Raw genomic sequence first — 23,501 nt, forward strand, 5'->3', positions numbered from 1 at the left:
GGCTATGCTATAAATACCCTGAAATAGGCCACGCACCCTTGAGGGGAGAGCCCTTCATCTCTCCTGTCACGGTCTTGCCCGGGGGCTCACTGAGACCATAGGTTCTCCATGGTGCCTCTCCCAGGCATGTGGCCAGAAGCAGCTGCATGACTGTGTAGCCTTCCTCCAGCCCATGGAGATGCTCCAGCCCCCTCTCTGTTACTGCTTGCTTGTCAACTCAGAAATTGTTACTAGTCCCAGGTGGCCCCTTCGTGGCTTTTGGGCAGGGCAATGTGTTCAACCGTTTCTTCAGTGGAAGCCAGAATTACCAATGCTTTATGGTGCAACTGCCACCAACAAACATTCCCCACTTGGGCAAAAGATGGCCATCCTAAGCTAAAACTTGGTTATACACAGGCCTGTACAATTACCCACATGTACTGGCATCATCAGTGAAGTCATTACTTGAGGCAACAGAGGTCTCAAAACAGTAGTTTGGGTTGGTTTTTTTTTCCATGCATGTAAACCTGTTCTATGCGAGTGTATATATACATAGGACATACCTGTTGATTACCTCAGTAATTTCAGCTTGCTTTCTGTAGCTCTGTCACAATCCAGAGAAGGTGGATCGGAATCAAGGGTTTGAGGATTGCAGGAATTCCGGAAGAGGCTGCTGGGTGACCGCAGTGCCCCAGAAAGGCACTTGCCTTCCACTTGCTTCTTCCTTTTTAATATTTAAAGTTTCAGATATTTTTACTAAGCTGTTTTTCAGTCCACCGCTGTTAATTACAAGGATAACCACTGTAAGTATTAAAGTGTGGCTTTGTGATGTCTTAGCCACTCGGTTGAACAGTATTATATATGAAATTCAAACTATTTTTCCTGTGCATTATTTTTATTTTACATCTCTATTTAATCTGCAACATAAAAAAAGCATCTGCCTTCACATTCCAGCACTACAAATACAACATGACAAACTATATACATATATACAGGCACCCACCCCTCAGCCTGCACAGCTGTTAATAAATATGTATTTTACATTTAGCCAGTAACTGCTGCTCAGGGTTTCTTTCCAGATGCTCAGGGGCGAGTTAAACATCGCTTTGATTAGAGGGTGATGCATTCACTGTATCAAAAGCTAGCAAAAGTTGCTCCTTTGATAACAAAAGAGACAGCCAGTGGTGATTAAAACAAGCAAATGTTGTTGGGGAAGTGTTTGAAGCAAACAGCAGACCCTGATCAAAGCACACATAATGTAAGCCACACAAGGCTAGTAGGAAGGAATCCTGTTCTTTGTTAGACCCGCACACACTGTCAGAGAAAATGGACAGCTTTTGATACAAAAGCCTTTCTTCAGGTCTACCACTTGCGCTAAAAAAGTGTCTCCCTACCTCTGTTGCTTTGCTAAGCCAGTACTCCTGCTGCTACGGCAGAGGTTAACTTTTGCTGTCAGACACGACTGATGCCACGCTGCCTAACAGTTTAAGGGAATCATCTCAGATCTTAATTATTCCAGTACAGAAATGCAGCTCCCAAGGATAATTTATCTGAGTTATTGAAAGAGAGCTCTGTCAGAGGAAAAAGAAAGAAGCAGTTGAAAGATGTATTTGTTAAAGCCCAACACTTCTGTCATGACAACGGCAACAAACTATTTTCTGACATGGTAAAAGTTCCCATAAAGTGAAGCTGTCTGAAGTCTGTCTCTCACTCTCTGGCTTTGTGCAACTTTATTCCAGTGACTTCATATATTTATTTGCTTCTTAATCTGTATCTATGCATCCGTCTGCCCTATCTGACTATCACCTGCCTGACTGCTTGCCTGCCAAATTGAGATTAAAAAACCCCTTCTGCCACTTCCTCCCAAGAGCTGCAAGACTGACAGAAAGCACACCTGAGAGCAAGCAGAGAGCTGAGAAGGGCCCTCTCCAGCTCCCATCTGCAAGGGTTTCACTGCTTCCCAGCTCTTCCTCATCTCTCAGCAGCAGCTTCCTCCACCCTGAGAATCTGGGGTCTCCCCTGGGAAGGAGGCTGAGCTGATGATAAGAGCCTGAGCCACATGTGGAATGGCAGAGAGGAAACCGTGGGACAGGGAGGAGAAGGAGAAGGTCATTAACCAGGGTGAGAATTTCTGCAAGGGGAGCATTTGACATAGAGATGGGCAACAACTCGGAGAAGAAGGAGCCTCAAGTTCTTGCTTGGGCTATACAAGGACATAAAGCAGATTTGGGGTTTGGAATTGATTTATCCTGACCATGAGCTGGGTACCTTGGAGAACTGTGGGATGGGACTGAAGTGGGGAGAGGCATGTGCAAGTCCTGGGAGGGGAGGGTGGCTCTTCTGTGAGAAGCTTGTTTGAAACTGCCTCCCCTTCACATGGGTGTGTGTGTGGAAGAAGCAAGACAAGGACAAGAGGGACAAAATGTTAAGCTAAGCCTCTATTTTTATGCTACTGAAGTGAATTTTGAAGCATTTTGACTGAAGGTAATGCTGACACATGCTCCAGTTGCAGAACTACCAGTTTACTTCCAGACCGTCTGTGATCAGAGAACATTGTCACCAGCCTGCTCTGCTGCCAAACAGGGTAGCAGGAGTGTGACAGGGTGGCTGACTAACTTCTAAATGCTAAGGCTTGCCTCTAACTTACTCTTTTCCTCCAGTTTTACAGAAGCAGGCTGCCAGTTTGTGATGGCAGTGCCTTGAGCAAGAGGACTGTTACTGCTCTTGGGATGCTGGCTACTGATGCTGCGCACTGCTCCCAAAGTCTCATCACATAGCAATCCATGAGGAATGCACCTTCATCTGTTTCCTCAGGGGCTGTGTTTTCTCAGTCTGTATAATATTGTGTGAGAAGCTGCTGCAAAGTCCTCTGCAAATGTCACTTGCACTTTCCTTGTCAATGCAGAGCTCAGCTCTTGTTACAGATCCCGGCTGTGTACCAGCACGTACCTGTTTATTCCTCTTACAGACAGATACGATACATTACAGTACATTGTGTACAAGACTCTCCAGAGAGCACATATATAGTTTAACAATAACACATCACCAAATGTATTCCCTCTCAGAGACAGAAGAAGAAACAGTATTTCCCAAAACAAACACAACCCCCATCTATGCAACCCTTCTATATCCCTGCAGCCAAGAACCTGGTGAAAGAGATGAAAGCCCCTCACAGACCTTGACTGAGTATGACATGGCACAGAAGGGGTTTTCACTGGGAATGTTGCATAGCTGTGGCACATCAGACCTAGGCACATGGTTTGTAACCCCTCAGAAATGTCCGTCAGTTACTGCCCATCAGATTGCTCACACTGCAAACCATCAGATGGTTTTGACAGCTGTGTTCTGCTGAGACTGTAACTTCTCTGGAGACTCTCAGGCGTGATGCCTGAGTATGGGTGGGGTAACTCACGTATACATGGGTAAACATAGAAAAGCTCCAGGTAAAGGTGCAGAGATGTGAATGGAAAAAATAAAAGCTTCTCACTACATACATTAACATAAGTTTGAGAAGAAATGGGCGTATCAGACACTCCCTCCCCACCCCCCCCCCCCGCCCCCAAATGCATTTCAGGATAGCTGTTCTCGTTTTTCTCTTTTCTCCCTTCTTTTGGCTTCTCCCTTCTGCCTTGTTCACCATTTCCGTAACTGTTGCAAGGGTGCCATTTTTCTCAGCACTGTTTCCAGCAACTTTTTATTTCCTTTTGCCGCATCTTTCTTTGTATTTCTTTCTTTATAGCCTCACTGGTTACACACCTCACCCTACTGCTGGACCAATATCCCCCAAACTCACATTGCATATTTGCTTGTTCCTCCCCATTATCTTTGCTCCAGCCAAAGCCCCAGTGACCTCTGAACTCAGCTTCTTCTTCCCTGCAGAGGTCTTAACCTCAAAAGAGCCTTTTCTTCTCTCATTACCTTTTTATCATTACACTGCAACTTTTTCAATGTCATTATCTCTCTTTTCCACCACCAACACAACCATCTCAAAGCTACCCGTATGCTTTTAATTCCAGCTTCTCCCGAGACTCTCCTCATTGAGTTTCCCATAAGGATCCCTGCAAAGATCACAAGACCCATAGGAACCCCTGCCAAAGTGATGAAATATGCATTGGCTCTACCTGTGCTGATGCTGATAACCCTTTGGAGCCTCCCATGTCAATCACAAACTCTGCTGTTCACATGGTATCCTGCAAAGATGATAAACTAAGCACAGACTCCTGCAGAGAAAATAAAAGCCAGAAGGGCTCCCCTGGTGCTTCACATTACACTGGAACTTCAAAAAGGCAGGGATAAATACATTCAACCTTTGAAGGCATGGAAGTGCAGCAAATTGTTGCAGAATGACTCATTTAAAAGATTTTCAGAAATGTGAAGGAAATACACAGCACTTGGTTAAGACACAAGAGTGATGCGGAGCAGAGTGTTATAAAACTTAGGAAACTGCATAGGGAAAGGGGGAGATCAGGTGTCAGAGCCTGGAAATTCAACGTTAAGTTACCACAACCGCTGCGTACATAGGCAATCAGGACCAAGTTGACTTAGAAAGGCTTAAATCTCTCTCAGCACCTTGCTGCCTCAGGCTTTCTAATAGTCAGTGTTTGTCCCTAGACTATGAAGTATTTGACACCCTAAACCCTCTGTAGCTTTACCAGTTCTTTGGCCCATATTGCCAATACCATTCTAAACTAGGTCTAGCACAATTTAAGTTGCAGACGACACACGTAAGGGAATATTCTTGCACACAGGGCTGCAGTCTTTTTGCAAATTGTAAAAGCTTAAAGTAGTTAGCAATTTCCCAGGCACTGACATCAATAAATTATATGAGGAAAGCAGGTTGGAAATTAACTGAATCTTTGGATGAAGTACAACAAGAAAAGGAGGGCAGGCACTGCTGCTCCTTATCAGAGCAAGGACGGGAGAAAAGTCTGGGATCTTCTCATGGCACTTTGGGCAGGTTGTTGGGTACAGCCATTAGCGCGCCCTGGGGCAACGGTGCTAAACAGATTTGAGCTCTTTCTCCTTCCAGCAGGAGGCAGCATGAACAAGCAGCACCTCCAGCCTGTTCACGGATGTGTCCCTCCTTCACGGTCTAACTGACCTGGGACTTAAAACCCCATGACACAACTACTGACGTTCATGTATGCACTTCATTTCACACTAGCAAATTTTGCAGGTGAAGCTTTTGCTCAAGACCGATGGATTCTGCTTCAACTGTCTTAAAATGTGGCTTGTTTTCTCTAAAGGTGCATTAAGTAGGTCTGTTAAAAAGACCATTAAAGGTCTATTTAAACTAGGTTTGCATACAGATTCATCCCAACCCTACCAGTTGGATGCCAGCACCTGTAATAAATGTTTGGAGAGATGCAGAGCTACTCTAGCTGCTCCATCCAATAAGTCAGATTTATTAGAGGCTTGGCTCAGATGCCTGTATACAAATGCCCATAGTATGGGGAATAAACAAGAGGAATTAGAGATGTGTGCATGGCTACAGGGATATGATATCATTGGCATCACAGAAACATGGTGGGATGGCTCCTGTGACTGGAGTGTTGGAATGGAAGGTTATAGGCTCTTTAGGAAAGACAAGCCAGGCAGATGGGAAGGGAGAGTTGCTATTTATGTCAGTGATAGGCTGGAGAGTATGGAACTCTGTCTGGGAAGAGGTGATCAGTCAACAGAGAGCTTGTGGGTCAGGGTCAAAGGGAGAACTGCAATGGGGGACATTACTGTGGGGATCTACTACAGACCACCTGATCAGGAGGACTGTGGATGAAACCCTCTATAGACAGACAGGAGCAGCCTCACGCTCACAGGCCCTTGTCCTCATGGGGGACTTCAATCACTCCGATATTTGTTGGAGGGATGGTATGGCCCGGGCAGGAGGTTCCTTGACCATGGTAGTTGTGGAATACAAGTACAAATGAAACAATGCATGATGATTGAGAAAAATTACTATATGACCCATGTTTAAATGTATATAGTTGTACAGTACTGTAAACTGGGAGGAGAGGAAGAGGCAGGAGGAACAATCCTTTGGTCAGGCTAGGCTGCCTCTGCTATCTGAGAGGATAAAATTAAGACAGTAGGGCATTGCCAGGCTGCACTTCCCCTGCCATCTGAGAAGAGCCCAAGGGGAGTGGCACTGTGCTAGCTCAAGCTATTTTCCTTCCCATCTGCTCAAGCTGATTTAGAGAAGTGCATTATGCAATCTAACTGCTCTGCTATGCTGAGGTTCAAATGGATGTGGAATTGAAATTGACACATCTAGGAGAAGTTTTGAGGAAAAAGAGTGATTGTATCAAACTGGGCTTTTCAGTCTGCAAGGGTAAAGGTATTGCTATATGGTTATTAAAATACTCCAACAAACCAAGAAACCAATAAAAAAGACAAAGAAAAGATCAGGGGAAAGATGAAGATTAATACTAAGAAGGCTTAAGTATGCTCAATTGTATCAGCAAGGAAGAGTAATAGCATGAAAACCAGTCAGGACAAGACTAAAAATACATTACCTGTACAGCTTGGGTGTGTGGCAGCAACATAGTGATGTTATCATACACCAACAATCCAGGGACCGGTCACCTGCATTCTTTCAGATTGTCTCATATCACTGCCAGTGTGGGAAGTACCATTTGTAAATCACATCTGAAGTGCTTGCCTTCAGCTAAAAAGTAGTTAAACATTTTACTGGCTATTTGTGAAATAAATTTGTGATAAAACATTTTATTAATATTTAGTTTAATGAAGTCCTTCTTCAAATTTCCTACATTTCCTGTGTTAAAATTATCTGATGGTGTCCTTCACACACCATTGTCCTGGGTTTAGCAGTAGCAGTCAATTTTTTTCTCCTTCTTAGTAGCTGGTGCAGTGCTGTGTTTTGACTTTCAGCCTGGGAACAGTGCTGATAACACCAATGTTTTTAGTTGTTGCTAAGTCATGTTTACTCTGACCAAGGACTTTGTGAGCCTCATGCTCTGCCAGAGAGGAGGGGAAGCCGGGAGGAAGCCGGGACAGGACACCTGACCCAAACTAGCCAAAGAGGTATTCCATACCACAGCATGTCATGCCTGGGGGGGTAACTGGGGGTTACCCAGAAGGGCATGCTCTGCTGGGTCGGGCTGGTTTTGGCAGGTGGTATTGTATTCTCTTCCCTTGTTATTTCTCTTATCATTATTATTATTGGTGGTAGCAGTAGTGATTTGTGTTATACCTCCAGGAGCGGGGGGGGGGGGGGGGGGGGGGGGGGGGGGGAGGAAAGAAAGAGGGAGGAAGGGAGGGGAGTGAGTGAACAAGCTGCCTGACTGGTTTTAAACCATGACAACCATCATTCTTGATCCTTGTTTATGTATTATGCACCTCCTACCTCTTTTTGGTAAATCAGTATTGCTCTAAGGACCTAGCTTCCCTACAGAAAAGGGTGAAAGCAAGTTTGTTCTTCAACTCTTTTCTAACACAGTCAACATTCAGACACCACAGACATTCAGAGCAGGGAGAAGTGGCTGGTCACAGTGACCTGTGCTACAAACCGCCTCCAGCTCAATCTAGCCTTGTTTCTTCTGGAGGTGAAGAAGAAACCCCAAACCCAATCACTACACTGATTCAACAGTACTATATGAATCTATCTCAGGCGTTATGTCACAGGTTTGCATTGGTCCCTAAAACCCCAATTTTTCCCAAGAACAGTCTGAGTTTTAGTGCAGGAAGATTAACTCTCACCCTGAAGGTAGTTCAGGATGAAAAGCTAAAGAGGCCATACCTCCCTAGACAATACAGTTACATCAAAAAATCCCCCATATGCATTGATTTGGCTTTATTCTGTGCTGTGTTTATATATTACAGACAGCTCTAAGAGTCACTGCTGCTGCTGGGATGGATTTGACAACTAAGCTGCTGCCTACACTAAAAAATTACGTAAGCTCATCTTTGAGGTTGAGTATCACTTCCTCAATGAGCAGGACACCCACAGGCCTTCAATATGGAGCCTAGAACCCAACCCAATTCCCTCTGCAGCTGAAGTCAGTGGACAGTCACTGATGTCCATAAGATCTGGACCAAGCTTAGGAATGCCAGAGGTCTACAGAACATATAAGGAAGCATCCTCCTATGAAAATACAGGAAACTATCTTAAATTGCATGCTTCTTGCAGTTCTCACTAGCTAGGACTTTGCTGATATTTCATTAAATGAACTAGAATTAAAAGCAATTAATTTTTGGAATCAAGTCTAGAGCAGAGACAGCAAAGTATTTAAGTTCTGAAATGATTAAAAAATCATGGTATTTATAAGTTATTACTTTTTTATCTTCTGATCTGTGACTGCTCACCACAGTGATATGAAATTATCATCTTACCTCTCTGTCTCTCTCTGCCTCAAAGCAATATCAGAGCAAAGAATGACTCAACAAGAATAAAACTGTTAGATATAAATGGCCTCATCAAAAGAGCGAGTGCCACAGGACACAAGTAACTTGTTTTCAGAGTACTGACAGAATTATGTCGATTCAATTCTAAAAATGTTCATAATCATTGAAACATAAAAGAACTCGTTCTTGTTATTTTCTGCTTACAGTTGAAAATTTATAAGAATTGTAAGGTACCTACAAGTTATTTCAGGCCACTGATACCTAAAAAAGTTTTGAAAACTCATAATTAATTAAAAAGCAACTGCACTCGGAAAAAAGACCATATGAAAATGGTAAGGTGAACGCAAAGCATGCATACAAAGAAGAAGAAGGAAGAATGCATAAGGAAGAAGTTCTTTACTGTAAGAATGGTGAGGCACTGGAATGGGTTCCTCAAGGAAGTTGTGAATGCTCCATCCCTGGCAGTGTTCAAGGCCAGGACAGAGCCTTGGGTGACATGGTTTAGTGTGAGGTGTCCCTGCCCACAGCAGGGGGGTTGGAACTTGATGATCTTAAGGTCCTTTCCAACCCTAACTATTCTATGATTCTATACCTTGCACTCCAAATCTTATTTCTTACACTGTAGGGGTTTGTGGCCTTATATAAATTATATTTGGTTTACTCTGTCACAGCTTCTAAACCAAGAAGCTGTGAGAGTAAGTAGAGTGAGAAGAAACAAGTTCCTTTTGCCTGCCAGACCTGTAAACTCAAGAGCTGCAACAGATTTCCACCACTTTTGTTTCACTAGCACTCTTTAGGGATGCAAGGAGAAATCTAGTTATTGATGTGCCTTAAAACTGACTTCTATTATGTATTTTTCACTCTTGCCTACATTTATACATCAGTGCAAAGCTGGTAGTTACTGATGCACAAAGCATAGAGGAATAAACAGGATTCTATGAAACAATGAGCTTGTACAACGTCATGTTACCAAAAGTTCATTTCCATGGCATGTGTTGGGCCCCTATTCAGGCAGTCTTTGTAGGCTTCCATCTCTCTTGGCCAATTCAGCAAAGGCAGACAAAGCATCCTTTAGTTTGCCTTTGCCCAGGCAGAAGGACTCATATTTTTCCAGACTTGCAAAAAATACTTTAGAAATCCCTTCTCTTTCCTTCTAACTTATTTGCATTCCAGTTTGCTCTTATCAGTGACTGATTATGGCTGCAGTGATCGGTTCGACCTGATCTCATTTCCAGCTGTTTAGTTTTCGCAGCTTCCTCTCTTTGTGGATATTTGTCGTCTCATTTCCCCTTGCAGAGGTTTTAGTCTTTTGTTTTGTTTTACTTTAGTTTTTGTTTCTTTTTGCAACCTTAACAGATACTTCAGGTTGCTTCTTGGTTTAGGCTTGCTCTGTACCATGCTTCAAACAGCACCGAGTTGTTAAATGGCAAAGAAATTACTTGATTATAGGATGGTTTGATCCTGCCACATGTGCAAGTTGTCTCCAACCATATGACAGGTGCCAGGTATGCACAGGAATTGTTGCACTCCAGCATAATGCCCACCTGGCAGTGATGGCTGTCGGAATACATAGCTCTTCCCCAACAGCTCTGCCAAGGGACAACAACTGTGAAGAGGGGCTTCAGGGAGGGAAGATGAACTGAGCCCTTGGATCCCCCAGTGCTCTGCATGTATATCTCTCAGTGTACACATCTGTCTGGGACAACAGTGCCTGGCTGCAATAAACTGAGAAGCGTGATTGTGCTGTGAAGCACACAAGAGCTCAGCACATGATGAGGGGAAGCATCCTCCCTCTTGGCAGGCACAGCTTGCATAGGACTAAGAGAAGCAACCACACAGTTTGTGGGTCCCAAGAGGGGCATTTCTAATAGAAAAGGAGGGAAAAGAGGTGGATAGGCTTTTGAGCTATTTGAAATGTGAACTCCTTAGATAGTGTTTCTCTGACAGGTTCACATCAGGTAAAAATCTGATATCTGAGGTACTTAGATCAATAAGTTATTTTCAAATTTCAATACAAGTTTGCTGCATGTAATATATTTTATTTTTAAATATTGACATTATTTTGAAGTTATTATTTGCCTATAGCCATTATAAAAGTTGATTGCCCATACTAAAAAGGCTCAGTCTTATTGCTGTTTGGGTGTCACATACTAAAATGCTGCAAGAAGCGATGATCATAGTTCAGCTAGTAGAACATCTGCCTCTGAGTCAGTAACTACCGAGTGCCCATGCACTGAATTTAGAGGTCACTGGGCTGCTGAATGTGCTGTTCTTGTATGAAATATGAAACAAAAATTCTAATCACTTGTTGGCTATTAAATAACTGATGACAGCTTTCATCAGAGACTCACAATAGCTTTGCTCCTCTAACTATGCCAGGTAATTACATTCTCTCTACCTAAATGAACTTTCAATTACAGAGAGTACTTTTCTCCTCTAAACTGTTTAGAAATAATGTTATGCACTGCTAAATTATTGACCTTGTCCCATCCCAGAGGAGGTTCAATTTCAGCACAAGACAAAAAGATCCAGGTACATACAAGGACATTCCGCATAAGCTTTGTCCCAGCCTTGATTCAGCTTCTGGATGCTATGCTCCTGGGATTGCGGAAGCCTCATCCACCCTGTGCAACCCCAGCTGCTGGAAGGAAGAGGCCCTACTGAAACGTACTCATCGCTCTCCCCTTCTGAGGGCAGGCATAGGAGCACAGGCTGTTTGCACCACCAGGCAGTACTCCTGCTGTATGGGACAATGGTATTTGGCCCAGCTGAACTGAAGGATATGAACTGGGGTTATTTTTATGGCCTCAGTTTTGCATTTTAGTATTCAGCAATTCGGTTCAGGCACAAATCTGTCTACTTCCATTGTAGAAGGTAATTTTTCAAGAACTCAGGCACACCTGAATGTAAAATTATGCCCCCTTCCCCAGCAAGTATTATAGCCATTCACAGATGAAGAGAAGGGTTTATCCGCTGAGCAGTGTAATCTGCATCTATCTTATGGAAACATGTTGTCCAACAGATTTACCCATTCAGCCTGAAAAAAAAAAAACCCTCATATATACATTTACTAAGGGATAACACACAAGAAAGAAGTAAGAAACCTGATCTCCTTATTTACATTAGTTGAACATAGTAGTATATACAAACTCCCATGTTCGCTTCCAGCTGACCCTTTTTCAGAGAAATAATTATTTCTTTTAAAACAATGATTACTACTCCTCAATAAAGCTTCAAGGCAGATATCAAATAACTAGAAAATCTGCAATATTCTGCACCCTGCAAGCAAAAATCCTTCTTGCACACCCGCAGCCATCGCTGCTCAGTAGAGCTTGCTTTCTGCCATGCAGTTTTGCCTAGAGATTTAGAACGCCTGTCATTGTTACCTCAAATGACCTTGGCCCAGCTTAGACAGCATCCTCCAGATTTGACCCCGATGCAGCTCTCACAAAAGGAAAGGACCTGCTCAGTGTCACTAGGATAATGAGACAAATACCTTTAAAGCCTGGAGCTCTGATCCCCTGGCTATCTGCTTTCAGTAATCAGATTCTGGAAAGCTGTTACTGTAAGTCTAGTCGGTACTGGTAAGAGTAAGAAGCACAGTGTTGTGAGGCCAACAAACTGAACTAACAGCAGAGCAGCAGTAATAAATGTCCCCTCAAGTCATCTTTTTGAAGAGGCAAATGCTTATCAGAAATATATTGAACCCATAGGAAAGGGGAGAAAATATCAAAAGGCACTTTGAAGTCCTTTTCTTTTGTACTTTTGACACAGTAAAAGGAAAAGAGAGAAGATGTTCACAGTCAGTAAGAGGCATGGGTATGAAGCTAGTTTATTACATAATTATCTCATAAAACTGCTGTGTTCTTTCATGTCTATGAATTTTCACATACTACTGAAATTACTCATCACTAGAACCTGCCATTTTTTCTCATTTCATTTTGGGGGGACTTGTTTTTACCAGTTGATATGAAACACTAAAATGGTTTGCTTTCTTAATTGCCACAGAAGTCCTGCAACAAGGACACATTGCAGGAATATGAATCTGGTGTGGTCTAATCAACAACTCTTTATTTTCTGCTAGAGTTCACATAATGGGGAAGAATCTATGAGACAGGAGAGGTAGGGGAAAAAGACTAATTTAATAATGTGAGAGACAAAGTGAAGAAATTTTAAAACCAGTGTGGCAGAGCACTGAGTGATGTACTGTGGAGAAGATTCTGTTTGATCCAAGGTTAAACAGAGATGTGAACAAGCCAGACTTTGGCATCATCGGGGAAATAAATGGTTGGCTACCTTAACTGTAAGTCCCACCAATTTATTATCAGATCAAGCCCTTATTTCTCCTCAGCACGATCCTTCCTATGATCCTGAACCAGAATTTCTGCTATGAAAGTACAGACTTGACTCTTTATTTCCCCTTTGCAACACAGATAAGCAGCAGTTGGTAACTGATTGAAATGTAAAATAAAACCCAACAAAAACAGAGAGAGATTGGAATTAGATCCTTCATCACTGCAGAAATGCTACGCATAAATTAGTTCAAAAATCCATAGCATACTCATTGTGAAAAGGAGAGAAGGAACAGAGCTCTGCTTTGAGTAGCTGCCACTTGCAAACAAAAAGGGGGAAAAAGTATCCTACATGCATATTATTGCTGGCTGAAAGATGCCTTCAGTGGTGAAACAGATTCTCACACACTTACAGATCTCTACAGACCAGTGCTTCCATGTAACCCCTGATTCCTGCTTCCTTCTGAATCTACTGCCCTTGCTCTGTCCAGTCCCTTCCCTATCCAGATCCCCAGATTTCCCTATTTCTGTATTTCTAGCAGTTAGTTCTGGACCCTGCAGACAAAGGCTGAGGTGACCTTCTTGGCTATCTATGTGGTAGCAGACCTATAAAAAAGGTAACCCACTATTACTCCTGTTTACTCAAGTAGCTTAAATAGGAAGATCTCTGCTCTAAATCTCAGGATACAGCTTTTCTAGAGACCTAGCTGGAAGCCACTGTGATATGATATTGTGTTTATTAGAATTTATGTGAGTTTTCACCTTTTAGGCATAGACATGGAAATATATCTGGGGAAAAAAAAAAAAGTGCCAAAATTAGGACCTCACCATTTTTACTTAAAACCACTTCTCTGATGAAAAATAATGCCTAGGAATTGAATTACCTTTAGCCAAAAATCTGATTTATTTTAGGATATGCCACTATGTGGCGTTGTATATCAAGTGCCAGTTATACCCAGCATCTTCTAAATTCTCCTTAGCCAAAGGACCAAATTTCACATCATTCCCAGAGCACCACAGAACAGTGTAAGAAACAGTGTATGTTCAGGCATTCTGACTACAGCATTAAATGTAAGAGTGAAGCATGCATCACTGATTATTAATTTGTCTTGCATACACCCAGTTTGTGATGCATGGATCCTGACATGTCCTGGACAAACAATCCTGACTGCAGGTGTACCCAATGAGAAACACCTCGCAAACACAAAACTGACTAAAAAAGGCAGATGGTACTGATGGATGAGCTCTGGTGCATCTTGTTTGGCAGGCAAATTTTACAATACCCCTGCTGCACAGCAGACAAAATGTGACATGAGCCATATCACCACAAAAACCTGGAGCCTTACTTTAAATTTCTAATGAAAGTGGCTTGAAGCAGAGGTGCACGTCCTTCTGTCAGTTCTGTTGGGTGGAAAATCATCCCTAGGAATCACAAACCAGGCACTTCAAATTACTAGGCTTTTTCACCATGACCTACATTTAGCTCCCCATGTGCTGATTCCAGTGTGGATAACAGTACCACCTTCAGGCTTGTCATAAAGAAGAATTCATTTACAGTTGTAGATATGCCAGTTGTTAGATGGGAAAGCATCACAGAAAAGGCTGTAGGATACAGCCTTAATATATCAATTCAAGATACACTATAATACATACAGGTCAGCACATTTGGAAAGAGGAAAACTAGTAAAAGATGTACGAATGATCAACAGGCATTGTGCATCCCCCTAATGAATGAGGAAAGGAAAAGCCATCGCGCATGAAGATGTAAATTAGAAATATATCATAATATATCCTTCATGTAAGGAAATGGTATGAGACACCTCTCTTCTGGCACTTCCTAATGCTTTATGACATAAACTACATGCATTTCTATTGTGGGTTTTTTAACTAACGCCCTTAACAAAGGACAGATTAGACAAGTAACAAGTTTCTGTAGTTCAATTCTAGGAACCAACAAAGACCAAGAGGTTTACCCAGTTAATGAAAGCTTACTCTGTAACCAAGACTCCAGCTTCCATTATCACTATGTTATAACTAGGCCAGACTAAATAAAGCAGTAGATTTAGATTTTAAAGGACAGTTATGAATTTAAGATGAATGAAGGCTAAATGAGGTTGCCAGCTGAAAGAAGGGTCACTGACAGCCCAAAAAGTCTTTTTTTATTTCAGATGATAAAGTTGGGCAGTAAGCCAGCATAAAGATTTTTGCAACAGTAAAGATATGGCAAAAAGGTGCCTAGAGGACCCAAGTGTGAAGAAAATGCATATAGAATCTAATGAGATCAGGAAAGTTGAAAAAAATAATTAAGATAAGCTGGTCTAGATAAAATAAGAATATTCATAAGCTTTTCCAAATAGCTGTCATCTGGGAAAAAAGGGTGTGGGTTGGAAGGAAAACAATTAAATGTATATGCTAGTAAGCAGGAAGATAATAGCGCCTAGATCCTTAGGAAACGGGATCAATATTTTTGCTGTCAAGTACCTTTGGCCTGGAAAGGTACTTTTAATCTACAACAGGGGTGGTTTTAAATGCCTTTAGATTCATAAAAGCTCTCAGTACTGTTTTACTTTCCACAACTGACTGGGGCAAAAGTGGCATCATGAAAAACAGGGGAAAAAATATCTTCTTGATGCCAATGTACAAAGCACTGAAAAGCACATCAGGCTTTCTGAAAAATCAATCCCTAAAATAGCATGTAAACATCAGTAAGATTGGCAGAATCTTCCTCCACTGTTTTAAACTCCATGGTTTTAAAACAATTGTCACAGAGTCTGATGACATTTAAGCCATGGAAAAGCCATGCAAGCCTGGGAACAAAACTGAAACCAGTGTAGAGGCTTAAATCAAAATCATTGTATCTGGTTATTTCTTGAAGAGAAAACCCCACAAACAAAGCATGGATGTGGCAACATGACTGCACCTTTAAACAATCTGGCTTTGCAATGACAGCATGTTCCCAGAACTCCAGTTTTATACCCTGCTTCGATTTGGATTTTGAATGATTCAGAATTACTGTAATTTACTCAAGAGACTCCAGAGATACAAACATGTCAAGCAAAAATGGGCAAAAACCTAAAGGCATACATATGCACTCACAATTGACAGACCAGGGTTGTGTTCCTGTGATGCCAGAGCTGAGGCCACACTGGCAACTTCAGGGACTCCCATGACGCATCCCCCCTGCCCCTGCCCCACATCCTGCATCATGGCACCCTTCCTATTGTCCGCTCACATCAGCGTGTGGGAATGCATACAAGGGCATGTAGTGATAAAGACAAGGGGGAATGGCTTTAAACCAAATGAGGGTAAATTTAGACAAGATATAAGGAACAAATTCTTTACTATGAGGATGATGAGGCGCTGGCACAGGTTGCCCAGAGCAGCTGTGGCTGCCCCATCCCTGGCAGTGTTCAAGGCCAGGTTGGACGGGGCTTGGAGCAACCTGGTCTAGTGGAAGGTGTCCCTGCCCATGGCAGGGGGTTGGAGCTGGATGATCTTTAAGGTCCTTTCCAACCCAAACCATTCTATGTTTCTACAATTTCTGTAAGCCAGAGAAATAAACTGCCCTATGAATAAACCTGGAACAAAAAGAGAGCTGTCTCTCATACTGAGGTAGCTGATTCACAGAGCAGATACACCAAAGTTTGTTTAGTTGCAAAGCCTGGAGATACAGACTTTTGATACAACCTCTGGCTGTAATGATGCAAAGGGAAACACCGTGATAGGAAACGGAGAACAGTTGGTGTTACCAGGTGACTGAAATAACACCATCACCAAGGAAGAACCGGCTACCCTTTGCATTTAAGCAGCTTTCATGCTTCTTTCACTGCATTTCACGGTCCCCTTCATCCCGGCACCCCTAAAGGTTATGTCTCGTCCCTGCAGCAGCCTTCCGCTTCCCCAGCCCCAGGGCATACGGCCGCCTCGGGGTGCTTCTGGCGAGGCTGCAGCTGGAGGCATGCCGGCAGGCAGCCGAGCCTTGCCCGAGGCGACGCGGCCGCCGTGCTGCACCTCGCCTCGCTCAGACAAAGCAGCCGTAGTGCGGCGACAAGGCCCGCCCCCAGCGCGTCCAGCACCCGGCACCTGCGGCCCGGCCCCGCCGCCACGGCACCCCCCCTCCGCCAGCCTCGCCACTGGCTCCTCCGCCCCACCCGCCGGGCCTCTCCCCCCAGCCTCGGCCCCGGCCCGTAGGCGGGGCGGGCTGCGGACGGCACCTCCCGCAGCGGGGCCGAGGCGGCTCTTTCCGTCCGTCGCTGCCGCAGCATGAGTGGGCCGGGGCTGCTGGGGCCCGGTGGCGGCGCGGGATTGCCGCCGCTGCCCAAGAGCCTGAGCGGGCTGCTGAACTCCTCCTCCTCCGGCGGCGGCGGCCAGGGCGGGCGCTGGCGGGACCTGGAGCGGCTCTACGCGCAGAAGTCCCGCATCCAGGACGAGCTGAGCGGCGGTGGCCGGGGCTCCCCGCGCCCGCCCAAGCCTCCCAACCTGGACGCAGCGCTGGCCCTGCTCCGCAAGGAGATGGTGAGAAGGGTGGGCTGGGCCGGGCCTCCGCGGCGGCGGCAGACGTGGCGGGCGGCGGCGGGGGGCGCTGCCGCCGCCCAACGGCCTCCCGGGGCCGGAAGGGAGCCCGGTCCCGGTGGCGGAGCGGGGGGCCCCGGTGCGGCTCCGCGTAACGCGGCTCGGTGCTGCCGTTGCGAGGCCCCTGACATGCACCGGTAACGGCGTCGGGGGACAGCCCGTTCTGGGTCTGTAATGGTGGGGCACCTCCGCCTGCGGGATGAGTGGCCAGTGGCATCCCTCTGAAACTGACACCCATCTGACAAGGCTGTCGGTAAAACAAATAAGTGGCAGCCCTGATTCATTCCGTTCAAGCGAAGCGCAATTAAACATAGTTTTCTGCAGGACCGTGTTTTGGTTCTGCGGTGCGGCTTTGCTGGTGAAATCCCTCTGGGACACGCGGCGCACCTTTTAGCTAAACACTAATTTGGGTGTTGGTGCTTTGCTGCTGTCAGCTGCAGTTGTAATGAGTAATAATAAGCTAAGCATTCTGCAGTCGGTATTCTGAAGCGTAAAATGTGATCTGGCTGAAAGTCTGCCTGGTTTAAGGCTGGTTTTCTCGTGGTAAAAAGGTGTTTGAGCAGAAGAAACTATTCTGTGGGTTTGGAGGGACAGTGTAGCGTGCTGAAATCTTAGTCTGCACCAGTGTTTCAACAAGTAGCTCAAATATAGTTTGAGATAGTATTAAAACTCTGTATCAGAACTGCCAGTTTGCACTGAAGCACAAGTGGCTATCGACCGCTGGGGCTTTTTTCACCAGTGCTCAAAGGGGAAACAAGGATATGATCTTAGCTGTCTTAATCCTTTCCAAAAAAGCAGAGATATCTCATTATAAAAGTCTAATCTATTTTTCCTAATGGAAAAATCAAATGAGATGCTTCTTAAGACGTTTGATAACTGGAGTTCTCCTTTAATACTTCTTTATCCTTGGTGATAATTTGCTAAAACTCTTCTGAAGAAAAGAATAACCCTTGAACACATCAAAGACTTTCAAGCAGCAGTCTCCTTGGTTCCAGGTGTACTTTTTTGTGGCCTGTACAAATTAGAGAGACTCTTGTATACTAATAGGCTGCCTTTCATCAAGTAGATAATAGCACTTTATTATTTATACTGAACACACTTTATTGCAGTAGTCAGAGATAGCATTTCTATTGAGCTTGCTTTAGATTTCAGTAAGAGAATGAGGAAGAAATGCATAGCAGCATCTTTCCCTGCATGATCAAGCAAGGTACTATGTATGTAAGTTTTTAAAGATGAGAAGGTGGTGGATTTAGGTGCTTTGGAGAGGGAGGAAAGAAAGGAGAGGTCATTTCAGACCTGTGGTCCTGAGGAACAGAGTCGATTGTGTGGGGCTTTGCATTACAGGTTGTCTTTTAGGTGCTGCAGTATAACTCGACTCAAATGCAGGTTGGCTGGGATTAAAAACTTTAACGATTGTGCTAGCAGGCTTGGACGTTTCTTGAGGGTTTTGCTACCTTGGGGATCATACTTGGAAGTTGTGAAGCGCTAGAGGCTTCATTTTTTCTCAATAGACTTCTCTTGTTTGATTGACACAGGTGGCAGCTACAGAAAAACAATACATTAAATGTAACTATTTGGGAACTATTAAGGCCTGCTAAGTAATTCTGCTGAGCAATTTCTGTCTTGGAGGTTGTGCTTGGCATAAAACTGCACTTCACAGAAAACGCTGAAGTGCTTTATGGAGCTGAAAAGTGAGAGCTGCTGGTAAAAATGCTACCTCTCCCTCAGGAGACAAAGAACCAGTCATCAGTCTCCAGGTTGAGTTTTCTGGCTCAACTCACTCCTAACTGCTCTTTGAGCAGTTCTTCACCACTGTCTTGTCCCTCAGACATTTAGCTTTGATGCAAGTCTGCCTGGTGGGTCTCATGTTCATATGTCATAGCATTAAGTTCAGCTTCACAGCATCCTTTCTTACCTGAGGCAAGCACTTTGTTTAGGTGGGGTAAGCCGAACTTCATCAACTGACACCTTCAAAGGCTGATGTTAAGACTTAATCCTTGGGCAGATAAACAGTCATTAGCCCAACGAGTCTGAAGAAATTACTTCAGCACAGCCAGATGGAGGGGATGGGATATGGTACAAATACTTCCCTTTTATTTTTCCTCCTGCTATCTTGGTTGGTTCATTGGCTTTTGTTTTACATTTTTTGCAGAAAGAAAGCACAAGTGCTTGTTTCCCCTTACAGAATAGAGAGCACAGAAGAGCAGCATATGCTTCCTGCTTCATGCTTAAGGGACAAGGGGAGAGAAAGTTGTGTTTGTGACAGAAGAAAATGGAAATGGGTGAGAAAGGTAGCATAGACCTGAAAGGCTTATCAGTAACCTCCTGGCAGCTAGTGCAGTGTTCCACAGCTTGCTCCATGGCTTGTCCTGAAGTCCTGAGGTTTGGTCTGCATGCGACATCATGGCTATGTGACCTCACCGAGCAATTTGTGTTGGTGTTGAAAGACAACATATCCCGTTCTGAGTTGGAAGGCTGTTGTGGTGTATGGTACTTCTTGTTTTCTCTCCATCTTGCATCTTCAGAAAAAGGAGCTGGTACAGTAACACCAAAGATCTTCATGCTGGCTTCTTGTGGTTTTCTTGTGTGCTGAGTATATCTGTCCTTAGAAATCAGACATGTAAGGACACATTTTTGGGGTAAGAATCCTCTATACCCTAGTGTTCTGCCTGCAATAAAGGCTACTAATGTTATTTGATGAAACTGCATCTCACTAGTAACAGCCTATTGGCTTAACACTGATTTGAAAATTGAGGCAGCAATGGCTGTTTCTTGAAATGTTGAAGTGGGTAGTGCTTTTACTGCAAGACAAAACCTAGATTGAATTTGATCTGACTTGGAAGGGTAACAATATCAAATGGACAATTCCCTCTTTATTGCTAAGAGAGGGAATGACTAGCTTTATTTTGCTTTGCGGTGAGACATTCTGGTTTTATACCTGACATGAAGATGCAGGCTACAAGGTAACCTTTTTCTGAATGTTGCCCCAGATCTTTAATTAGCTCTGGATGTAATATTTTAGAAGTTTGGGGACCAAATTAACAGCTGCTTCATTGTAAATCAAACCTATGCTTGAGTAGCGCATGAAAATATTCTGAAGATTTGCAGGCTACAGTGCAGGCTCTCATCCTACTTCTACTTTACTTTTGCTGCCTTCAAGTAGCATGCTGTATTGTGCTAGACATATCTAGCAGTGTCAGATGTCTATGTATGTCAATACAGAAAAGAAAATTCTAGTAGAAGATACTTAGCTGGGAAGTGGAAAGCCAGTCAGAGCTCCATTTGCAGCTTTTGATACAGGCTGTTTTAAACAAAACTAGCGAGCCTATGATACTGTGTGAGAAAGATGTGTGAAAGTCACACAGTGTTACTAGAAAATTATGTCCTCTCATAATGAGGAATGTAATTTATGAATTTATCTGTAATGCTTCAGATAGGAATGAACTGCTGGGCAATGTAATACAGCAAAATTCTGAAGAACACTTTGATCCTGTTTTGCTGTGTCACATTGTGTTGTTCCTTGTTCTGTTGCCCAGTTTATCCCACGGGGACTCTGTCACCTTAGGAAATGAATTCTACTTCCATATTTCGTAACTGTTCAAGATGGAAAGAACCTTGATCCCTTTGTTAACAGTGAGAGATATAGAGCATTGTATTGCCAGGAAGCTCACAATTGTAATGCTGTTTGTGTGAATTCTTCCCCCCATAGGTTGGCCTTCGGCAGCTAGATATGTCATTGCTGTGTCAGCTGTACTCCCTGTACGAATCCATTCAAGAATACAAAGGTGCCTGCCAAGCTGACTCTAACGCAGACTGCACGTACGCTATGGAAAATGGTTTTTTTGATGAAGAAGAGGAATACTTCTAGAAGCAGGAAGATTCACCTCCAGGCTGACCAAGGTTCTTTGGTCCTCTCCCTGTAACCCACCTCAGCAAGAATGACGGAGCCTGTATGGATCCCTCTTCCTGAGGAGGAGCACCCGGCTACCCCAAGTTGTGTTAAATTCGCTTATTTTAACAGGCTGTCAGTACAAGTTACTCATGCAAATACCACTTGAGGAAAGTGCTGTACTCTTAACTTTTGAAGAGTCCTCAAGCATGCTTGACAAGAGTTTTCAATTTAATTTGCAAGGTGGGTGTTTTCAACTTCAAACCTTGGTAGCTTATAACTGGAATTTTAATCGCAGAAGGCAGCAGCAACTTCCTGAGTTGTAGTAACTTTTTGAAGGGGAGGGAAGCCTCTGCTGTGGTGTAAAATAGGTGATTTTTGTTTTGGTAGCTGTGTTAATAAATGCTTTTTGAACAGGCATCTGGATGTACGCACATCCTCTGCTCTGCTAAGCTAGTTCTGCTCTTAACAGCTGTATCCAGTTTTGTACTGGGTGGATTGTTTACACAGTTTATTTTTTTTTCCTTAAGCTAATTTTTACTTTTCCTTATTTCTAGCTTACAAGCTGTACATGTTATCGGCAGGGTTCTTTTCTGTTGATCTAATTCATGTTCTTGGTACTGCCACTTGGCATTAACTTTTATACTGTTGTCTGGATTTCTCACATCAACATAGCTCTTTGACCTGCTAAACTCTGTTCTGAAATGGTTTGCTTAGCTTTTACTGAACTGCATAGTAAAAGCACAGATTCAAACATAGTCTGTCTGCCACTGTGTGGCTTGGGATAACATTGAACTCTTGTGCAAGTGTTCTCGATCATATGAAGAATAAGGAAACCTCTCATATGACACAATGGGACAAATTGCAATATTTTATACTGGGTGAACTTTCTTTCTGTAAGGTAGACTGCAGCTCTTTATAAAAAATGCAAGATAAGTATTTTGAGCACATACTTTGCATATGTTAAAACTTTTTATACTAACTTGTTCTTTGAACTATAACTTATTTTTGTTTTCAGAAGTTGCTAAAGCACTCGGTTAAGTTTTTATTATTTCATAGTGTGTAGATACAATGCTTAATCAGCTTAGAAAATGAGAATTGCCAGCTATTCAAGTCTTCACCCTTCTCTTTTTTTGAAGTAAAATTGGCTCCCAATGCAATTTTCATTCCTTAGCTTTAATTCTAAAGATTGCTGTAAAGCACAGTGCCTGAATCTTGACACAAGCTAATAATTAAGGGCTTATATCTCAAAGGGTTTCTGCATGGTTCATGTCTGGCATGCATACAGGTTACAGAAAGAATTGGAGATCACATTCTGGGGTAGCGCCTCTCTTAGTTTTTAGCAAAGGCTAGGATGTTGCAGTGATAAAAGCCAAGAGACTTTTAGGGTGGAGTTTTTGTGCATTCCCTCTAAACCTGTCTTATTTTAGTGTAATTTAAAGGCCACAAGAGACTGTGCTATAATTGTGTATAAGTTCTTAATCTAGTCTGTGGCAATGGTTGGAATTTTCTTTAATGTTAATTCTGGTCTAATTACTTCAGTCACCCAAAATTAGAATAAGGCAAACACAGATAATCCAAATGGCTGCATCTAAATTTAAAAAGTTGTGTGTTTGTGTGTATATACACATATGTCTGCATACAACTTTGACTTAAGAATGTATCAGCTTTGGCTATAATTTGCTGTGCTTTTTGTATTTAGATGAGGCTTTCTGTAATTTGTTGAAGTACTGATATTTTCTTGCTCTTCCCCCCAAAATAAAAAGCATGATGTTTAGCATAACTTTGTTGTGTGTATTTTAATTTACCATTTCAGGGAAACCAAACCCTCCCCCCTTCCCAACTTTTCCCTCAAAAACCAAGGACTAGTGTCACCCCTGGATTGAAGCAAGCATTTTAAATTACAGTGGAAACCATTCTACCTGCCCATATTTGGAATGATAATTTCATCCTTTTGTGTCTTAATTGGATTTTACTTTTTTTTTTAATTCAACAGAGAAATCCTGTCTCTAGTAGAATTAAAAATTCTGTTTTGCAAATCCTTACACAGTGCCATTCATTAATAGTCCCACTGGTGAGAAGGGATTTGAGCAAGATTCACGGTACCTCTCTTATATAAATGAAGCTTAAGAACATAAATAATTTTGCCTTCTAATTTTAATGCAGCATACTTGTGAGTTGGAGAGCATGGAATGTTTGGCTGGTATTTGCTGTACCAAGAGAAGCATAAAAGGCATCACTCCACAACATTATCTGCACTGGAAAAAAGGATAGATTATTAGGAACTCCTGAGTTTTTAGCACCTTGTCCCATTTAATAACATCTTCTTGCATGGGAGAGAAGTTAGTCTATATTCCAAAGGCAAATTCAAACACTGGGAAGGTTGGCTAGCTAGACGAAGGTTTTAA

The 23,501-nt window shown here is 43.1% G+C and overlaps 1 protein-coding gene and 1 long non-coding RNA gene across 3 annotated transcripts; one reads left to right on the forward strand and one right to left on the reverse strand.

Moving 5' to 3' along the window:
• Positions 1 to 2,148: 2,148 nt before the first annotated feature.
• Positions 2,149 to 16,985, reverse strand: LOC130597981 (uncharacterized). Of its 2 annotated transcripts, none has more exons than XR_008971899.1 (4): positions 16,847 to 16,985; positions 6,492 to 6,643; positions 4,101 to 4,169; positions 2,149 to 3,125 (listed from the first exon to the last, which is right to left on the reverse strand). It is a non-coding gene; the product is annotated as an uncharacterized LOC130597981 (long non-coding RNA). The 2 variants fall into 2 exon arrangements; XR_008971900.1 differs by lacking the exon at positions 16,847 to 16,985 and adding an exon at positions 14,110 to 15,808.
• FAM89A (family with sequence similarity 89 member A) lies at positions 16,785 to 22,876 on the forward strand. The gene is made up of 2 exons (XM_057407006.1): positions 16,785 to 17,147; positions 20,914 to 22,876. The coding sequence occupies exons 1-2, from the start codon at positions 16,896 to 16,898 to the stop codon at positions 21,070 to 21,072; spliced, it is 411 nt and encodes a 136-aa protein (XP_057262989.1). The 5' UTR covers positions 16,785 to 16,895; the 3' UTR covers positions 21,073 to 22,876.
• Positions 22,877 to 23,501: the final 625 nt, after the last annotated feature.

The sequence above is a fragment of the Pezoporus wallicus genome, unplaced genomic scaffold (genome assembly GCF_028554395.1).
Source record: "Pezoporus wallicus isolate ANWC-B61680 ecotype Strahan unplaced genomic scaffold, APGP_CSIRO_Pwel_v1 scaffold_6362, whole genome shotgun sequence".
NCBI lineage: Eukaryota > Metazoa > Chordata > Aves > Psittaciformes > Psittacidae > Pezoporus > Pezoporus wallicus.

Coding starts and splice junctions, on each gene's coding strand:
- FAM89A (XM_057407006.1), top strand. CDS start 16,896: ATGAGTGGGCCGGGGCTGCTGGGGCCCGGTGGCGGCGCGGGATTGCCG. Junction 17,148..20,913: donor CCCTGCTCCGCAAGGAGATG/GTGAGAAGGGTG, acceptor TTCCCCCCATAG/GTTGGCCTTCGGCAGCTAGA.